Here is a 17500-nt window from a genome sequence, read left to right on the forward strand (position 1 = left end):
TAATATATCCAAATCTATTCCTTCCTGATTGAAGAAAGGAATTCCTATGACTCCAACGAACAACGTAAATAAAACTAATACAAGCATCGGAAATAACATAGTATTGTCTGACTCATGGGGATATGAGAAAGTGCTTTTAGTGCCAAAACGAGTAATACTAATAAAAGGCTGCACCGTGCTTCTTACATTTTCATTACTATTTTCATTACTATTAATTCGATATGTGTTTAAAAAATAAGTTTTTTCATTGTTTTTCGTCGTTAATAAATATAATAAACGCAAATTTTTTTTAATAATTTCGGGTCCTTCTTTATCTTTACCCCATAGAGACATTGAATAGAACGAACTGCTTTTTTTGCCACTGTAAGTTTGAAAATAAACGTTTAAATGTCCTTCAAAAGCAAGTAAATAAATCCGAAACATATAAAATGCAGTTAATCCTGCTGTGGACCAAGCTATTATTGCAAAAATAGGTGAATACAACCAACTATCATTAAGAATTTCATCTTTGGACCAAAAACAAGCAAGGGGTGGAATACCAGAAAGAGAAAGTGTACCCAATAAAAAAGCAGTTTTTGTAATTGGTACATGTTTTCTTAAACCGCCCATAAGAACCATATTCTGACTTTTATCTGGAGAATATCCAACAATAGCTTCCATCGCATGAATAATTGATCCAGATCCTAAGAACAACAATGCCTTCGAATAAGCATGAGTAATCAAATGAAATAAAGCAGCTCGATAAGACCCCATACCTAGAGCTAACATCATATAACCCAATTGAGACATTGTAGAATAAGCTAAGCTTTTCTTAATATCTTTTTGAGCAAGAGCTAAAGTGGCTCCTAAAAATAATGTTATTATACCTATCAAAGCTATTAGATTTAGAATGTAAGGTATAACTATGAAAAGAGGAAGAAGCCGAGCTACAAGAAAAATTCCTGCTGCTACCATAGTAGCGGCATGTATAAGAGCCGAAATGGGGGTAGGCCCTTCCATGGCATCAGGTAACCATACATGAAGGGGAAATTGGGCGGATTTAGCAACAGCGCCGGCAAATAATAGGGAGGCGCATAAAGTAACAAATAAAAAATTAACTTCATTATTATAAACCAAGTTATTGAATATTTCAAACAAATCCCGAAATTCGAAAGTACCTGTTATCCAATAAAAACCCAAAATTCCTAATAATAAACCAAAATCCCCGACACGATTAGTTACAAACGCTTTTTGACAAGCATTCGCGGCACTGGGTCGTGTGAACCAAAAACCTATTAATAGATAAGAACACACTCCAACTAATTCCCAAAAAATATAAATTTGTATCAAATTAGAACTAGTAACTAATCCCAACATTGAAGTATTGGAAAAACTCATATAAGCAAAAAATCTCAAATATCCCCGATCATGAGACATATAATTGTCACTATAAATAAGAACCATAATTCCAACAGTAGTGATTAATATCGACATAATAGAAGTAAGTGGATCAACCAAGCAGCCAAATTCTAAAGAAAAATCATTATTGATGGTCCAAGACCATACATATTGATAGACAGAATTATTATTTATTTGCTGAATAGAAAAAAGGGCTGAAAAAACCATAACTATACTTAATAATAAAACACTAGGAAAAGCCCACATACGGCGAAGATTTTTTGTTGCCGTTGGAAAAAGTAGAAGTCCTGTTCCAATTAAGATAGGAACTGGAAGTGGAATGAAAGGTATAATCCATGAATATTGATATGTATATTCCATAAAAAAAAAAAAAAAAAAAAATTTATCTTAATTAATTGTTTCTGAGTCACCGGTTCTTATTTCTTTTCTTTTGAAAGGGGTCGGTTAATAAAAAAAAAATTAAGATATATAAAATAAAACTTAAATAGAATTTTCTAGCCTTAATTATTCTGAATCTTTCCAAACTACTTCAAATATTTAAAATCAAGAGGTTATAATTGGTCAAATGATATAAATAAGTCACTAGTGAAAAATAAATACGTATTTAATTTTATTAATACTGAATTGTTAATATTAAATTCAAATTTTTAAATAAAATTTTATGAAGATCAAAAATGAAAATTCTAATTTTCATTTTAATTATTACGTATTACAATAATTTTTTTATATCTATAGAACAAGGATAAATAATTATACCAAAAACAGTATTTGATATGAATCATAAAGCCCATAACTAAAACTATTTATTGTAATTCGGTTATTTAGAATCATTAACCAATTTGTTTTGTAACTAATTCTTTGTCTTCCATTACAATAAAAGCTATTTGTAGGAAATGCTATGATATCCAACACTTTAATTTTACGGAAAAAAAAAGGGGGGGCAAATAAAATGCCTTTAAATTTTGTATTTTGTATCCTTTAACAGATTAACTACTAGTCTCATTTGATAATTCAAATTTTGTGGACTCTTTCTTCGAGCTTGAACAATTAAATTAATATTAAATTAATTAATATAATAGAAAAAATTATTAAAGTTTTTTTATTTTTTAATTAAGCGGGAGAAGGGTTGGTTTATTAAACTTTTCGATTTTTTTATTACATGTATAAATGTAACACGACGAAAATAGAAAGAAAACGGACAATCTTTCTTTTTTTTTTTTTTTTTGTATTATTTTTTTTTTTTTTATCAACTTCAATCTATTTGGCATAGTGTACCTTATCATTCTTATTAATATTTTATGTGATTTTTAACCCCCCCCCCTTTTTTTTGGAGTCTAATTTAGAGAAAAAATAGATAGAGAATAGTAAAGAACAATTGATTTTGAACAATAGATGTCTTTCACATCCAACCGAAAAACCTATTATAACTTTTTAATGGCAGTTCCAAAAAAGCGCACCTCTATTTCAAAAAAACGTATTCGTAAAAATATTTGGAAAAGGAAGGGATATAGGGCAGCATTGAAAGCTTTTTCGTTAGCGAAATCTCTTTCTACCGGGAGTTCAAAAAGTTTTTTTTGTGTAACAAATAAATAATCTGAATCGTTCTAATAACTAATAAAGTGATATAATTTTGTTTATAGTTTATTTATAAGATTTATAAGTTATAAAAATGATAAATAACATTTATCAATTATAATTAATATTAACATCATAATAGTATAGTAAAAGAATAAATATTAATAGTAAAAGAATAAATATTAATATATAAGATAAATTACAATAGAAACAATATACATTAAAAAAAAATAAATAAAAAAGAATTAGTCTCATAATGTTTTAATTTAAAACGAATATAAAATTGAATTTGTTTTACTTTAATTTGAAGCCAAATGTTTCTTTCGTTTCTGATATAGATAAGAATTCTGTTGTCTACTGAATTCTAAAAATGAATGGTACTTTTTTGTTTGAAAAAAGGGTAAACGCAAGCGCAAGGTTTCGCCTTTCATTTTAGTATGTTTTATCATTTTCCGGATGGGGATTATCACTTTCCCCATCGCCCTTACTCAATAATAAAAAGAATTTTTTTTTTAGTTATATTTTTGATTTTATATTATAAAGAAGAGGTCGTTGAAACTAATTGATTAAGTTTAAAATGTTTTTTATAATCTTTTAAACCATTATTTTGGGTTTTAGAAATTATTATCACTATATAAATTCCTTAAACCCAATTAAATTAATAAAAGCCCCGTTTCCATTTTTAGGTAGTTATATGATTTAGGTAGTTATATGACGAATGCGCCAATTTTGAGTGATCTATTTTAGATCCTATGTTTCGATTGGAAGATCGATCAAGATATAATATATATATATTAATTAAAAAATTTAGAAAATATTTTGAAGTACGGTACAATTTCTATACGAAATTTTTTTATATGATTGATACGACCATCCCAAATACCTAACTTAATGGGTTTGCTAAATCTTAACGCAAATTCTCTACACAACAAAAAATCCTAACGCAACCTAACTATGCAAATATTTACATAAATCTTTTGAGTGTATCGCTGAAATTGTGTTATATAAAAATTCTATTTTTTTATTAATCGATAAAATGAATTTTTTATTTTAGATTAATAAAATAAATGATAAAAGAAATTAATCATTAAAAAATGCAAACGAGGCAGAACATTTTTTTTACTTATATCCAGGGATTGAAGTAAAAATTATCTAGTTACAACTGTTACATTTTAGTTTTAGGAGAGCATAAAGTAATAGCCTACGAAAAAATACATTGTTAGTTCAGTTAAATAAAATTGACATCCTAAAATACTAAATAACTAAATAAAAAGATAATAATAAGAAAAATCAATATTATTAACAAGAAAAATCAATATTATTAACGTTAACGAAAACGTTTTAATCCCTAATTTTTAAAAAAGTTTTTATTCATCAATTTGAATGGTTTCCTAAAAAAAAATATTGGATTGAATTAACTCCTTCAAGCTCGACGATTGAATAAAAATAGGTTATTATGATTTCGAATAAGCCGCTATGGTGAAATCGGTAGACACGCTGCTCTTAGGAAGCAGTGCTAGAGCATCTCGGTTCGAGTCCGAGTGGCGGCATGGCATCTTCTAAAAGAGTAAGTCCTATAATGAATTCAATTCCCGATTTCAATTCCTATAATTGAGGGACGCCCTTATTAATTTAATAATTTTTATGATATTTTCAACTTTAGAGCATATATTAACTCATATATCCTTTTCGATCGTTTCAATTGTAATTACAATTCATTTGATAATTTTATTAGTCGATGAAATCGTAGGACTAGATGATTCGTCAGAAAAGGGGATGATAGCTACTTTTTTCTGCATAACAGGATTATTAGTTACTCGTTGGATGTATTTGAGGCATTTACCATTAAGTGATTTATATGAATCATTAATTTTTCTTTCGTGGAGTTTTTCCATTATTCATATTATTCCGTATTTTAAAAAACATAAAAACCATTTAAGCGCAATAACCGCGCCAAGTGCTATTTTTACTCAAGGTTTTGCTACTTCGGGTCTTTTAACTGAAATGCATCAATCCGCGATATTAGTACCCGCTCTCCAATCCCATTGGTTAATGATGCACGTAAGTATGATGGTATTGAGCTATGCAGCTCTTTTGTGTGGATCATTATTATCACTAGCTCTTCTAGTCATTACATTTCGAAAATTCATAAGGATTTTTAGTAAAAGCAATAATTTAGAAAATGAGTCAGTTTACTTTAGTGAGATTCAATACGTGAACGAAAGAAACAATGTCTTACGAAACACTTCTTTTATTTCGTCTCAAAATTATTACAGGTATCAATTGATTCAACAATTGGATCGTTGGAGTTATCGTATTATTAGTCTAGGGTTTATCCTTTTAACCGTAGGTATTCTTTCGGGAGCAGTATGGGCTAATGAAGCATGGGGATCATATTGGAATTGGGATCCAAAGGAGACTTGGGCATTTATTACTTGGACCATATTCGCTATTTATTTACATATTAGAACAAATAAAAATTTTGAAAGTGTAAATTCTGCAATTGTGGCTTCAATGGGCTTTCTTATAATTTGGATATGCTATTTTGGGGTTAATCTATTAGGAATAGGGTTGCATAGTTATGGTTCATTTACATTAACATCTAATTGAATAAAAGACTTGACGAATATAAACATAGGACGGCATACAGGTATATATACGAAAACTTCATGTAAACAATCAAGAACCATTTGAATCATTTCCATTACTTGATTCAAATGGTTCTCACAAATTCAAAAGATATCTAGTTATAATAGAATTCCAATTTTTTTATTTTACTTAAAAGAATATAAAAGACTCATTTTTTTATTGTACAATCAACCATTTTTAAAATCATGGGATTTCAGTTTCATTTTTTGGTTTACTCACAAAAACTATCGAAAAAAATAATTGGATATAATAGCTTCGACCTTGTCAACTGATAATGATAAAACGAAATCGGGATAAACACCAATACCTATTACAGGTAAAAGGATAGAGATCGAAACAAATAATTCTCGCGGTCCAGAATCAAAAAAATAAGAGTTTGGGGCATTAAAAAGCTTGTATCCATAGAACATCTGGCGTAACATAGATAATGAATAAATAGGAGTTAATATCATTCCAATTGCCATTACAAAAGTAATTAATATTTTTGTCATTAAAAGATATTTTTGACTAGTAAGTATTCCAAAAAAAACTAACAATTCGGCAACAAAACCGCTCATGCCCGGTAATGCAAGAGAAGCCATTGATAAGATACTGAAAGTCGTGAATATTTTTGGAATTGCGATAGCCATTCCGCCCATTTCGTCGAGATAAACAAGACGTATTCTATCATAACTCGTTCCGGCCAAGAAAAAAAGCGCAGCGCCAATAAATCCGTGAGAGATTATTTGTAAAATGGCTCCGTTGAGTCCTGTATCGCTTATAGAACCAATTCCTATAATTATGAAACCCATATGAGATACAGAAGAGTAGGCTATTCTTTTTTTTAAATTACGCTGACCGAGAGATGTTGAAGCTGCATAGATTATTTGAATTGTGCCTACTATAATCAACCAGGGAGAGAATATAGAATGGGCGTGGGGTAATAATTCCATATTGATCCGAACCAATCCATATGCTCCCATTTTTAATAAGATTCCGGCTAAAAGCATACAAGTACTGTAATGTGCCTCTCCATGGGTGTCTGGTAACCATGTATGTAAGGGTATGATCGGTGATTTGACAGCAAAAGCAATAAGAAATCCAATATAGAATATTATTTCCAGTGCTACAGGATACGATTGATTAGCTGATGTTTCAAAATTTAATGTTGGTTCATTGGAACCATATAAACCAATACCCAAAACTCCCATTAATAAAAAAACGGAACTTCCTGCAGTGTACAAAATAAATTTTGTAGCTGAATACAAACGTTTCTTTCCCCCCCACATGGATAGAAGTAGATAAACTGGAATTAATTCTAACTCCCACATGATGAAAAAAAGTAAAAGGTCTCGAGAAGAAAATGGTCCTATTTGACCGCTATACATTGCTAACATCAGAAAATGGAATAGTCGGGAATCTCGAGTAATCGGCCGAGCCGCTAAAGTAGCTAAAGTTGTGATAAATCCTGTCAGTAAAATGGGTCCGATAGAAATTCCATCTATTCCCAATCTCCAGTAAAAATCAAAAAAATCGATCCATTTATAATCCTCTGTCAGTTGCATTAATGGATCATCCAATTGGAAACGATAACCGAATGCATAGGTTGTTAGAAGGAGTTCTATTATGCATATACCTATAGTATACCACCGAATTATCTTATTTCCTCTATGAGGGAGAAAGAAAATTAAGGAACCCGCGAATATTGGCAAAACTACAACTAGCGTTAACCAAGGAAAATTATTCATGGTAAAAACAAGATAAACTTGGACCAGAAAAACCCGTGCTCAAAATAAATAGTTTTTGAGCGCGGGTTTTTGTCGGTAAAGGTAAAAAAATCAAATGTATTCAAGTAGGGTTTTCTGGAACGTATTAATAAGCCAGACCCATACTTCGAGTTGTTTCATGCCATAAATAAACTCGAACACTCAAGAAATCTGTCGGACAGGCGGATTCACATCTCTTACAACCGACACAGTCCTCTGTTCTTGGAGCAGAAGCAATTTGCTTAGCTTTACACCCGTCCCAAGGTATCATTTCTAATACATCCGTTGGGCAGGCGCGCACGCATTGAGTACACCCTATACACGTATCATAAATCTTTACTGAATGTGACATTTGGATCTATAAATTTTTGAATGTCAGAAAGTTTCGATCTAGTAAACTTGTAAATGAATCATATATTTAGACACCAGATGAATCAATAATTTATCATAATTTTTCTAATCAATCTACTTCTGGATTGACTCATGCGATAGAGCCAAGATACTTTAATTTCTTACATTTTTGAAAACATGTATTATTACGGAATGTATGGTCATGGTAATTCTAATTTATGAATATTAGAATTTATATGATTAATACTACTTATTCAACAAATTCGATTGATTGATACGAGTTGATTTTCTGTTACGATAAATTGATGAAACAATAGCCGGGCCAATAGCTGCTTCAGCGGCTGCAATAGCTATAACAAAAATTGAGAAAATATTTCCTTTTAATTGGCGACTATCAAAAAAATCAGAAAATGTTACGAAATTCATATTAACCGCATTCAGTATAAGTTCAAGACACATAAGGGCTCTAACCATATTCCGGCTCGTGATCAATCCATAGATACCGATAGAAAATAAGTAGGCACTCAAAACAAGTACATGTTCGAGCATCATTGACCAACTCCTTATCAATTTCGATTCATTTCAATATGAACTGAACAACAATTCAACAGATTCAATTGACTAGAATAAAAAAAAGTACGGAACAAAGGCAGATTTTCTATTGTTAATAGAATAGATTGAATAATTTCTATTTTAGACATAAACAATCTTTAATTAAAGGGAAATAAATGGAATGTAATAAAACCGAACAGAGTTTAACGTGCATTGCTAATTCTATAAATTTTTTACTGTCGCGCCACGGCAATTGCACCTATCAAAGCGGCTAAAAGAATTATCGAAACGAATTCAAATGGAAGAAAAAAATCTGTTGATAAATGAATTCCAATTTGTTGACTATTACTTATCAAATCTTGCTCTATAATCTGGTTTGATCTTGTAGTCCAAATAATTCCGTACCATGACGTATCCGTAATAATAATCATGAGTAAAACAAAAATACTTGTACAAACTGGCAAAGTAACCACATCCCCAATGGTCCAAAGATTCAAATCTTTGTAATATTCTGAACCATTCATGAACATCACAGCAAATACGATTAAAACATTTATAGCTCCCACGTAAATAAGGAGTTGTGCAGCAGCTACAAAATAAGAGTTTAATAGAATATAGAATAAGGATATACAAACAAGAACCAGTCCCAATGAAAAGGCAGAATAAATGGGGTTGGTAAATAATACCACCCCCATACCTCCTAGTATAAGAACCGATCCCAGAAAGACTAAAAGAAAATCATGTATTGGTCCGGGCAAATCCATTATATGTAAAATAAGAGATAAATAAATAGAAATGTTTTTCATGACCTTATTGAGACCCGACCATAAATTTTTTTTTTATGATTTTTGAGCAATTCCTAATTTAATCCTAAGTAAATAAATACTAAGGGATATGAATAAATGTGAGTACTATTATTGGACTAATTTCATTCTTTATCTGAAAGAGTCGTTCTAATTCTAAACGATATATTTTAAAACAATTATGGATATATTAATTAATGGATTTTCAATCCAAATTAAGACGCGTTTCTTACCAACCAATCAATAGTTGGTATTTGTAGTTATTGACCAAACAACACGAAAGAAACCTAAATTCCTTCTATATTAGTTATTAGTAAAGTAATTATAAATTATTCGTTAATAAGAGATTTACTTATTTATTTGAGGCGAATTCAAAATTGTTCGAATTGTATAATCGTCAATTACTGACATTGGTAAACGACCCAAAGCAATTTGATTATAATTCAATTCGTGACGATCATAAGTAGAAAGTTCATATTCTTCAGTCATTGATAAACAATTCGTTGGACAATACTCAACGCAATTACCACAAAATATACAGACTCCGAAATCAATACTGTAATTAAGCAGCCGTTTCTTGCGAATATCAGTTTCCAATTTCCAATCAACAACGGGTAGATCTATAGGACATACACGAACGCATACTTCACAAGCAATACATTTATCAAATTCAAAATGGATTCGACCGCGGAAACGCTCCGCGGTGATTGATTTTTCATAAGGATATTGAATAGTTACGGGTAAACGATTTGCGTGGGATAAAGTAATCATGAAACTTTGACCAATGTACCTTGCAGCTCGTACTGTTTGTTGACCATAATTCATGAACCCAGTTACCATAGAGAACATATCGTTAATATATATATGAATAGTTTTATGTTTGTTTATTTCTCTTGTTTGAGACACGTTGTGAATATAGAATGTTACTTTACAGTGAAAAGAGTTGGAAAGAAGTTGTTAATAATAGATTACCGAGAGAAATAGGTAAAAGAAATTTCCATCCAAGATTCAATAGTTGGTCCATTCTTAGCCTCGGTAAAGTCCATCTTGTTGTGATAGGAATGAACAAGAACAAATAAGTTTTAGCTAATGTAATAAAGATACCAATTATCGCTCCAAAAACTCCACATGTTTTATTTATTTCAAAAAGCTCAGAAACATATATGTCCGGAATAGATATATTCCAACCTCCCAAGTAAAGAACTGTTACAAATAATGAAGAAACCAATAGGTTTAGATAGGAAGCAACATAAAATAACCCAAATTTTATACCTGAGTATTCGGTTTGATAACCTGCTACTAACTCTTCTTCTGCTTCTGGTAAATCAAAAGGTAATCTCTCACATTCTGCTAGGGAAGAAATAATAAAAATGATAAACCCTATAGGCTGACGCCACAAATTCCATCCCCAAAAACCATATTTTGATTGCGCCTCAACAATATCAATTGTACTTGAACTGTTAGATAATTATAGTCGGTGATACCATCACTGTTACCATCGCTATTACAGAACCGTACATGAGATTTTCACCTCATACGGCTCCTTGAAGGCCAGAAATAAATATAGGGACCGCGTCAGTATTCTTTTTTGAATCTTGATATGTTTGTAGGATGGATAACTATCGGCCGGTCCCAAATTAGACCAATTGAATTCTGTCTGTTATAATTATTTTAATTCAAAATTAAATAAAAAAAGTACTTCTGAATTGATCTCATCCTTTCTTTAATTTAATAATTTCAATAATAATTTCAATTCTTCTTTGTTCAGTAATAACTTAACTGTTCAATAAAATACTTCTTGTAAAAATATCAATAACCCGTTGGTTTCACGTACGAAAAAAAAAAAATTCTATATTAATTAATGAATTATGACACAAATTATATATCTATTAATATGTATATGGGAAAGAATAAAAGTAACAAAGAATAAAGAATAAAAGTAACAAAGAATAAATAAAGTATATCTTTTCTTTTTTTTTTTTCGTTCCTATTCTTCTTTCTATTTCTGAGAAAAAGAGGGCTTTCAAAATAAAGTAAAGGATTATTTCGTTTCGAATAGTTATTTATTAAATCGGTGGATAGGAGTATACTCTGGATTGGAATCGTGTCATGGGGAGTACTGCCTGATCATTTCTACCAACTTAAAGCCCCAATTAGTATTCTTTGTTTGTATATTATGTAAAAATGTCCTTTTGGAAAATTTACATAATCTCCATTACTAATCCTTTACATATGTTCGTGTTTCTAACCATCCACTCGTTTTTGCTCAATCCCCCGTTATGCTAATACATAAAAATGATAGTGAAAACTCAATACGGTTGATCTTTTGAACCCGCTTCAAGTCAGGATGACTAATCAACCAATCTTGGGGGAAACGGTCTCTTCTGTTTATGTTTATTTCCGCTTAACTCTCTAACTCTTATACATAGAAAATGAGAATCAATCTTTTTACTGCGAATTTATATATAAGCTGTTTTCTTTCACTCATATAACTATTTGATTTAGTTCATCAACCCGAATAATGAATAAAAAAAAATTAAGATATCTACTCAATCCATTCCAACCCTTTCCTTGAAAGGAAGGAATAGAGAAAAGTTTCTGTCTATGTATCAACGAATCGCACGTAGAGATATTGATAACACACATAAAGTTAATGGTATTTCATAACTAATCGATTGAGCAGCAGCTCGTAGACCGCCTAAAAAGGAATATTTATTATTTGACCCGTATCCCGACATAAGAAGTCCAATTGGAGCAATACTGGAAATGGCAATCCATAAAAAAACACCGATATTGAGATCCGCTAAAACAAGGTGATATCCAAAAGGAACTACTGAATAGCTTACTAAAATTGATATGACTGCTATGGATGGCCCGATACTGAATAAACGAGTATCCCCCCTAGATGGAAAAAGATTTTCTTTGAAAAGTAGTTTTGTCCCATCTGCTAGAGCTTGAAGAACTCCCAAAGGGCCGGCGTATTCAGGTCCAATACGTTGTTGTATCCCTGCCGATATTTCTCTTTCTAACCATACAATTACCAGTACGCCTATTGTGATTCCCACTACAAGAGTCAAAATAGGAACAAGAACCCATAGAATTCCATAAACCTCTTTAAAAAATTCTAATCTAGAAAAAGAATCGATATCTTGTACTTCCGGTGTATCAATTATCATTTCAACGATCAACTTCTCCCATAATGATATCTATACTACCTAGTATCGTCATAATATCAGCCAATTTCATTCTTTTAACTAACCGCGGAAGAATTTGCAAATTGATAAAACCCGGCGGGCGGATTTTCCATCTCCAAGGAAAACCACTCTGATCCCCTATGAGAAAAATTCCCAATTCTCCCTTTGGGGCTTCTACTCTCACATAAAGTTCTTGTTTCGGCAATTCAAATGTAGGAGACGGCTTTTTACTAATAAATCGATATTCAAAATCATTCCATTCCGGATTCCTTTCTCTATCAAAGTATCGTATTTCTAAATTCTCATAGGGTCCCCCTGGAATTCCTTCCAGGGCCTGTTGAATAATTTTTACGGATTCTATCATTTCACCAATTCGGACTAGATAACGAGCCAATGAATCTCCTTCTTTTTGCCACTGTACTTCCCAATCAAATTCGTCGTAACATTCATAATGATCAACTTTACGAAGATCCCATTGTATTCCGGAAGCTCGCAGCATTGGTCCCGATAAACCCCAATTTATTACTTCCTCTCTACCAATAATGCCTACTCCCTCGACTCGTTCTAAAAAAATAGGATTTCGTGTAATAAGTTTTTGATATTCAGCAACTCTTGTTAAAAAATAATCGCAGAAATCCAAACATTTATCTATCCAGCCATGAGGTAGATCGGCCGCTACTCCTCCGATACGAAAATAATTATGCATCATTCTCATACCGGTGGCAGCTTCGAATAGATCATATACTAATTCTCTTTCTCTGAAAATATAGAAAAAGGGAGTTTGTGCACCAATATCCGCCATAAAAGGACCGAGCCATAACAGATGAGAAGCTATACGACTCAACTCCAACATAATTATTCTGATATAGCTGGCTCTTTTAGGTACTTGAATATTTCCCAACTGTTCTGGTCCGTTTACAGTTATTGCTTCTGTGAACATAGTAGCTAAATAATCCCACCGTGTTACATAAGGCAAATATTGTATAATTGTTCGATTTTCCGCAATTTTTTCCATTCCTCGGTGTAAATAACCCAATATTGGTTCACAGTCAATAACATCTTCACCATCTAGAGTAATGATGAGTCGAAGAACACCATGCATTGATGGGTGGTGGGGGCCCATATTGACTATCATGAGGTCTTTTCTTGTAGCCGGTATATTCATAGGTTTTTCCTCGATTCATTCTTTCATGAATTGCTGAAAACGAAAAAAAGTTCATTAAAATTCAAGATCTAATAAATCAAATAATTCAAAATGCCTTTAGAAAAATAAAATTAACGAGTTTTTGACTCCCGAATATCCAACCGATTAATTAATTCTTTATAACATATTCTATTTTTCTTTGACAAATAAGACAGTAATCGTTGGCGTTTTCCCAGAATTTTACGTAAACCTCTCTGAGATAAATAGTCTTTTTTGTGTAATTGTAAATGTGAAGTAAGTCTTCGTATCCTATTGGTGAAACTAACTATTTGAAATTCAACAGATCCTCTGTTTTCGTCTTTTTCTTCTTGTGAAATAACTGAGATGAATGAATTTTTTACCATAAACTGAAATCTTCTCTCCCCCCCTCTTTTTATTTTAAGATATTTTTTATTGATAGATATCTTTATTGATCAGTAATAATAATGCCCCTAATTTTTATTTGGTATATACAAAAATTTGTATTTCGTTATTAATTTCTAATTTTTTTTATTTAATAAAACTTACTCAATCCTATTTTCATTTTAAAATTGGATTTGAAAGGGGATACAAAAGTATGGTTGGTTTCTTCACTCACAAAAGATAAAAGTTTAGACCTAAAATAAGAAAATTTTGTTCATTCTAGATCTAATTGATATGTCATTGAATTAGTATCATGTATCAGAATGGAATGTAAGACAATGTATGCGTGCATCTCTTTGTCGTCATAGACCAGATATGGTATGGGAAATATAGGAAAAATTTACTATTAATGAATTTTCAATCGCGGATACATATGTATCCTTACCATACTGAAACAACTGCCATTATTGGTATTAAACCAATAACGATTCATACAAGCTAAATCTTCTAATCGATAATTGGGCCAAAGAAATAGCTTTAATTTTATAAGTTTTTTTTTATATTTTTTGCTTTTATCCACAACTTGACTGTTTACCTCATTCCCATTACAAAAAGATGCCTTTCTATGTCTATTCTTAGAATTTAAACAAATTAGAATTCGCAATTCTCTACGACGTCTAGGCGATAAAATATTTTCAGGAACAAACAAATCATAATTTTTTTTATATCTATTTCCAGTCATCTTTTGATGTTTTGTAATGACTTCATCAGAATTCTTATCAACATGTTTTTTTTCTCGGTATCTTTGATTTATTTGATGTTTACTTTTATGAACTAATGAAATACCGAGGGTTTGATACATAATAAATTTTCCATCATTTTTTATAGCTAGACGAATTGGTTCAATAATCAAAAATCCCCTTTTAATAAATTCTGTAAGAGTTACATCTTTCTGAATCGTCAAAATATCCAGACTCATTTCGCCCCTTTGAATAGAGGATATAGTAATTTCTCTTGGATTTATCAGTCTAAGCAGGAGACAATATACGTTGATGTTATTGATTATTTTTTTATTTAAAGAATCATCCCATCTCAATTGAAAATACAAATACCTTTTTAGGAAGAAATCAAACTCCGCTTTTGTATTTATCTTGTATTGCTTTTTATTTCTATGTTTTTTCATGTCCGATCCCGTATAATCTTCTTCAACATCTTTTTCTTGGTTTGAAAGAGCTGATTTAAGATCTGCTTGGCCCATGGATTCTTTTTCTCCTTGATTTCGGTTTTCTAATTCAAGAGATTTTTTTTCATTCGACGATATTGATATAAAAGGATCTCTTTTTTTATTTCCAGTGATGCTTTTGTTTTCACTAGCATTTTTTTTTATATTAGAATTAAAAAGTAGTAATTTAATTGGTATAACCCACGGTTTCATTTTATACGTATTATAAAGTCTCACAAATTCTGGCAAGAACCAAAGTTCCAGATTTGATATGGGACGACTTAGTATTTCTTCATTCATTCCCATCCAATCCAAAAGGGGTTTTTGATTGGATAGGTTGATTTTTTGGTCTTGCTGAAGTGTGAGATAAAAAAGACCCTTATTATTGATTTTTTCAATTATTTGATACTTATTAACCCTAGTCTTAGTATATTTATTACTGTTAGTGTCAGTATCAATATTGATCCAGGCCTCAATATCGACCTTCGTTTTAAGACAAAAATAGAGAATTCTCCAATCAAAAAATTTTCTATCCGTATTTTTATCCATATCTCGAATATCATCTTCTACCATATTAAATGATTTTTGTTTATGTGTGTTGTAATTATAAAAAATATCTTGGTTAGTTTTTACTTGTAATGGTGATCCATAAATTGAAGAGTACTTCTTAGTTTCAGAATTTATGGATTTATATGCTAAAAGATCATATCTATATTGTTTTTTAAAATGATCCTTTTGATTCAATAATAAATCCGTTTCCATTTTTGTTTTTTTTTCGTAGTGAATTAATTCATCTTTTTCATATAAATCACACAAATCTTTATATAAATCTTTATTTTGAGCTATACAGTTCAATATATTTCGCCATTTTTGTGGTACTACTCTAGACCATTTAATTTGAGATACATCACATTGATATTCATAATGACTCCTTAACCAATTTGTCCATTGATTCATTCCAGAATTGCGAAGATTCTTAGGTCTTAATTCGGAATGAAATAGTTCTTGTCTTACAACAAAAAAATCCTTTATTTCATTCTTAAGAAAAAGGGGGGTTCCATTATATTGAAATACGGATTTCAATTTCTCTAACTTAATAAGTTGGGTTTGTGATAATTTGTAAAATACATATGCTTGTGAAAAGTAAGATAAGTCAAAAAAAGTCTTTGAATTTTTTTGACTAAGACTAATATTAGTATTAGAAAGTGACTCTTTTATAATCGAAATAAATTTAATTAAACTTTGATTTGTTTTATTAATTCTTTCTTGATTTGCTTCATTACTGTTAATGTTTTTATTAATAATTTTTTTTGTTGATTCAAGAAAAAGTTGTGTATTGATACTAGGAATATTAATCATAGATAGAAAGATATCTATGTATATCTTTTCAATGAAAAATATTATAAAATAATGGGATTTACGGATTAATCGAGCAGTTCTTCTTTTTAATATCTGCCAAATATTTTTTTGTGATTCCAATCTTTTATCATCATAACTTATTTTGTTAGAACTCAAATTTCTATCTGAAGTTATAAATCCCTTTTTCTTGTCTTTTGTAATTTTTTCTATTTGCTTTATGATTGTGTTTATTCTATCAGTCAGATCTTGCATTTTTTTTTCTGTTAATGAATAATTTGTCCAATCCTGAGATCTAATTTGAATGGACGATTCCTGAATCATCCGATTACTGATTATTGAATCTTTTTTAATTTCACTCAATTCATATACTTCTATTTCTCTCAATCCAAATAATATAATTGGGTTTATTTTTGAGAGTTCTTTTATTATTTCTTTTATAAACAGAATGTTTTTAATGATCCATTTTTTTGGTTTTTTTGAGACATTTAGAAACAATTTTGTTTGTTCTTTAAAAATTCCTAGAATTATAAAACATTTCTTTTGCAATTTTTTAATTTTTTTTTTGAGTTCTTTTAAAATCGGTTCAAAAAATGAAAGTTTTTTTCTGGGAGAACCAAAAGGTAGTTCAGCTTCCATTCCAAAAATTGTTAAAAAACAAAAATCATTTTTTTGACCTTGCTTTTTCATTGGATCGTTAGAAGGGGCTCGTAACTTAGATCTGTGCCAAGGTTTAAGACGAAAAGGAAATAGGATCTTGATCTGAATGCCGTCTGTTAACCAGTTTTTTGGAAATTCTTTTTCTGATAATTGAACGCCGTTATAGGTACATTTAACATGCATTTCTCTATTCCAATCCTTTAAGTCCTCATACCATTCCGGAAATTGAAATAATAGTATACGGACGATATTTTTAGCTATTATCAATGAAGGTAATATAATATATTTTCTAAGAATTGATTGGGTTACTAATAAAAAACCTCTCATTACTTGAGCAAGTAAAATACTATCCCAGGCTTCCGCTATTTGTATACGCACTTTCTCCTTTCTTTTGTCTTCTTCTTTTTTGTCCTCCTCTTTTTTTTTCGCGCTTTCTTTTGTCTTTTTCT

At 30.5% G+C, this 17500-nt stretch overlaps 12 protein-coding genes and 1 non-coding gene across 13 annotated transcripts in view, besides 1 other annotated feature; 2 read left to right on the forward strand and 11 right to left on the reverse strand. All coding sequences in view use genetic code 11, as the record gives it.

The window, feature by feature from the left end:
- Positions 1-1758, reverse strand: part of ndhF (NADH-plastoquinone oxidoreductase subunit 5) — a 2256-nt gene extending 498 nt beyond the window's left edge. Inside the window, exon 1 of the mRNA in view lies at positions 1-1758. This exon is cut by the window's left edge and continues 498 nt beyond it. Coding sequence (YP_009718759.1) covers positions 1-1758 — 1758 coding nt within the window.
- Positions 1-17500: part of a sequence feature (Small single copy region, SSC) that runs on past both edges of the window.
- rpl32 (ribosomal protein L32) lies at positions 2833-2991 on the forward strand. Its single transcript has one exon. The coding sequence runs from the start codon at positions 2833-2835 to the stop codon at positions 2989-2991; it is 159 nt and encodes a 52-aa protein (YP_009718760.1).
- trnL lies at positions 4444-4523 on the reverse strand. The gene has a single exon. It is a non-coding gene; the product is annotated as a tRNA-Leu (tRNA).
- Positions 4618-5583, forward strand: ccsA (cytochrome c heme attachment protein). Its single transcript has one exon. It carries the CDS (start codon positions 4618-4620, stop codon positions 5581-5583), a length of 966 nt encoding a protein of 321 aa, YP_009718761.1.
- On the reverse strand, positions 5847-7349 carry ndhD (NADH-plastoquinone oxidoreductase subunit 4). Its single transcript has one exon. It carries the CDS (start codon positions 7347-7349, stop codon positions 5847-5849), a length of 1503 nt encoding a protein of 500 aa, YP_009718762.1.
- Positions 7474-7719, reverse strand: psaI (photosystem I subunit VIII). Its single transcript has one exon. It carries the CDS (start codon positions 7717-7719, stop codon positions 7474-7476), a length of 246 nt encoding a protein of 81 aa, YP_009718763.1.
- ndhE (NADH-plastoquinone oxidoreductase subunit 4L) lies at positions 7965-8270 on the reverse strand. The gene has a single exon. The coding sequence runs from the start codon at positions 8268-8270 to the stop codon at positions 7965-7967; it is 306 nt and encodes a 101-aa protein (YP_009718764.1).
- Positions 8504-9034, reverse strand: ndhG (NADH-plastoquinone oxiductase subunit 6). Its single transcript has one exon. It carries the CDS (start codon positions 9032-9034, stop codon positions 8504-8506), a length of 531 nt encoding a protein of 176 aa, YP_009718765.1.
- On the reverse strand, positions 9422-9922 carry ndhI (NADH-plastoquinone oxidoreductase subunit I). Its single transcript has one exon. It carries the CDS (start codon positions 9920-9922, stop codon positions 9422-9424), a length of 501 nt encoding a protein of 166 aa, YP_009718766.1.
- ndhA (NADH-plastoquinone oxidoreductase subunit 1) lies at positions 10002-12249 on the reverse strand. The gene is made up of 2 exons: positions 11698-12249; positions 10002-10541 (listed from the first exon to the last, which is right to left on the reverse strand). The coding sequence occupies exons 1-2, from the start codon at positions 12247-12249 to the stop codon at positions 10002-10004; spliced, it is 1092 nt and encodes a 363-aa protein (YP_009718767.1).
- On the reverse strand, positions 12251-13432 carry ndhH (NADH-plastoquinone oxidoreductase subunit 7). Its single transcript has one exon. The coding sequence runs from the start codon at positions 13430-13432 to the stop codon at positions 12251-12253; it is 1182 nt and encodes a 393-aa protein (YP_009718768.1).
- Positions 13543-13815, reverse strand: rps15 (ribosomal protein S15). Its single transcript has one exon. It carries the CDS (start codon positions 13813-13815, stop codon positions 13543-13545), a length of 273 nt encoding a protein of 90 aa, YP_009718769.1.
- Positions 14220-17500, reverse strand: part of ycf1 (hypothetical chloroplast RF1) — a 5640-nt gene continuing 2359 nt past the window's right edge. The window contains exon 1 of the mRNA in view: positions 14220-17500. This exon is cut by the window's right edge and continues 2359 nt beyond it. Coding sequence (YP_009718770.1) covers positions 14220-17500 — 3281 coding nt within the window.

The sequence above is a fragment of the chloroplast genome of Pyrus communis (genome assembly GCF_041283825.1).
Source record: "Pyrus communis voucher 3978 chloroplast, complete genome".
Taxonomy (NCBI): domain Eukaryota; kingdom Viridiplantae; phylum Streptophyta; class Magnoliopsida; order Rosales; family Rosaceae; genus Pyrus; species Pyrus communis.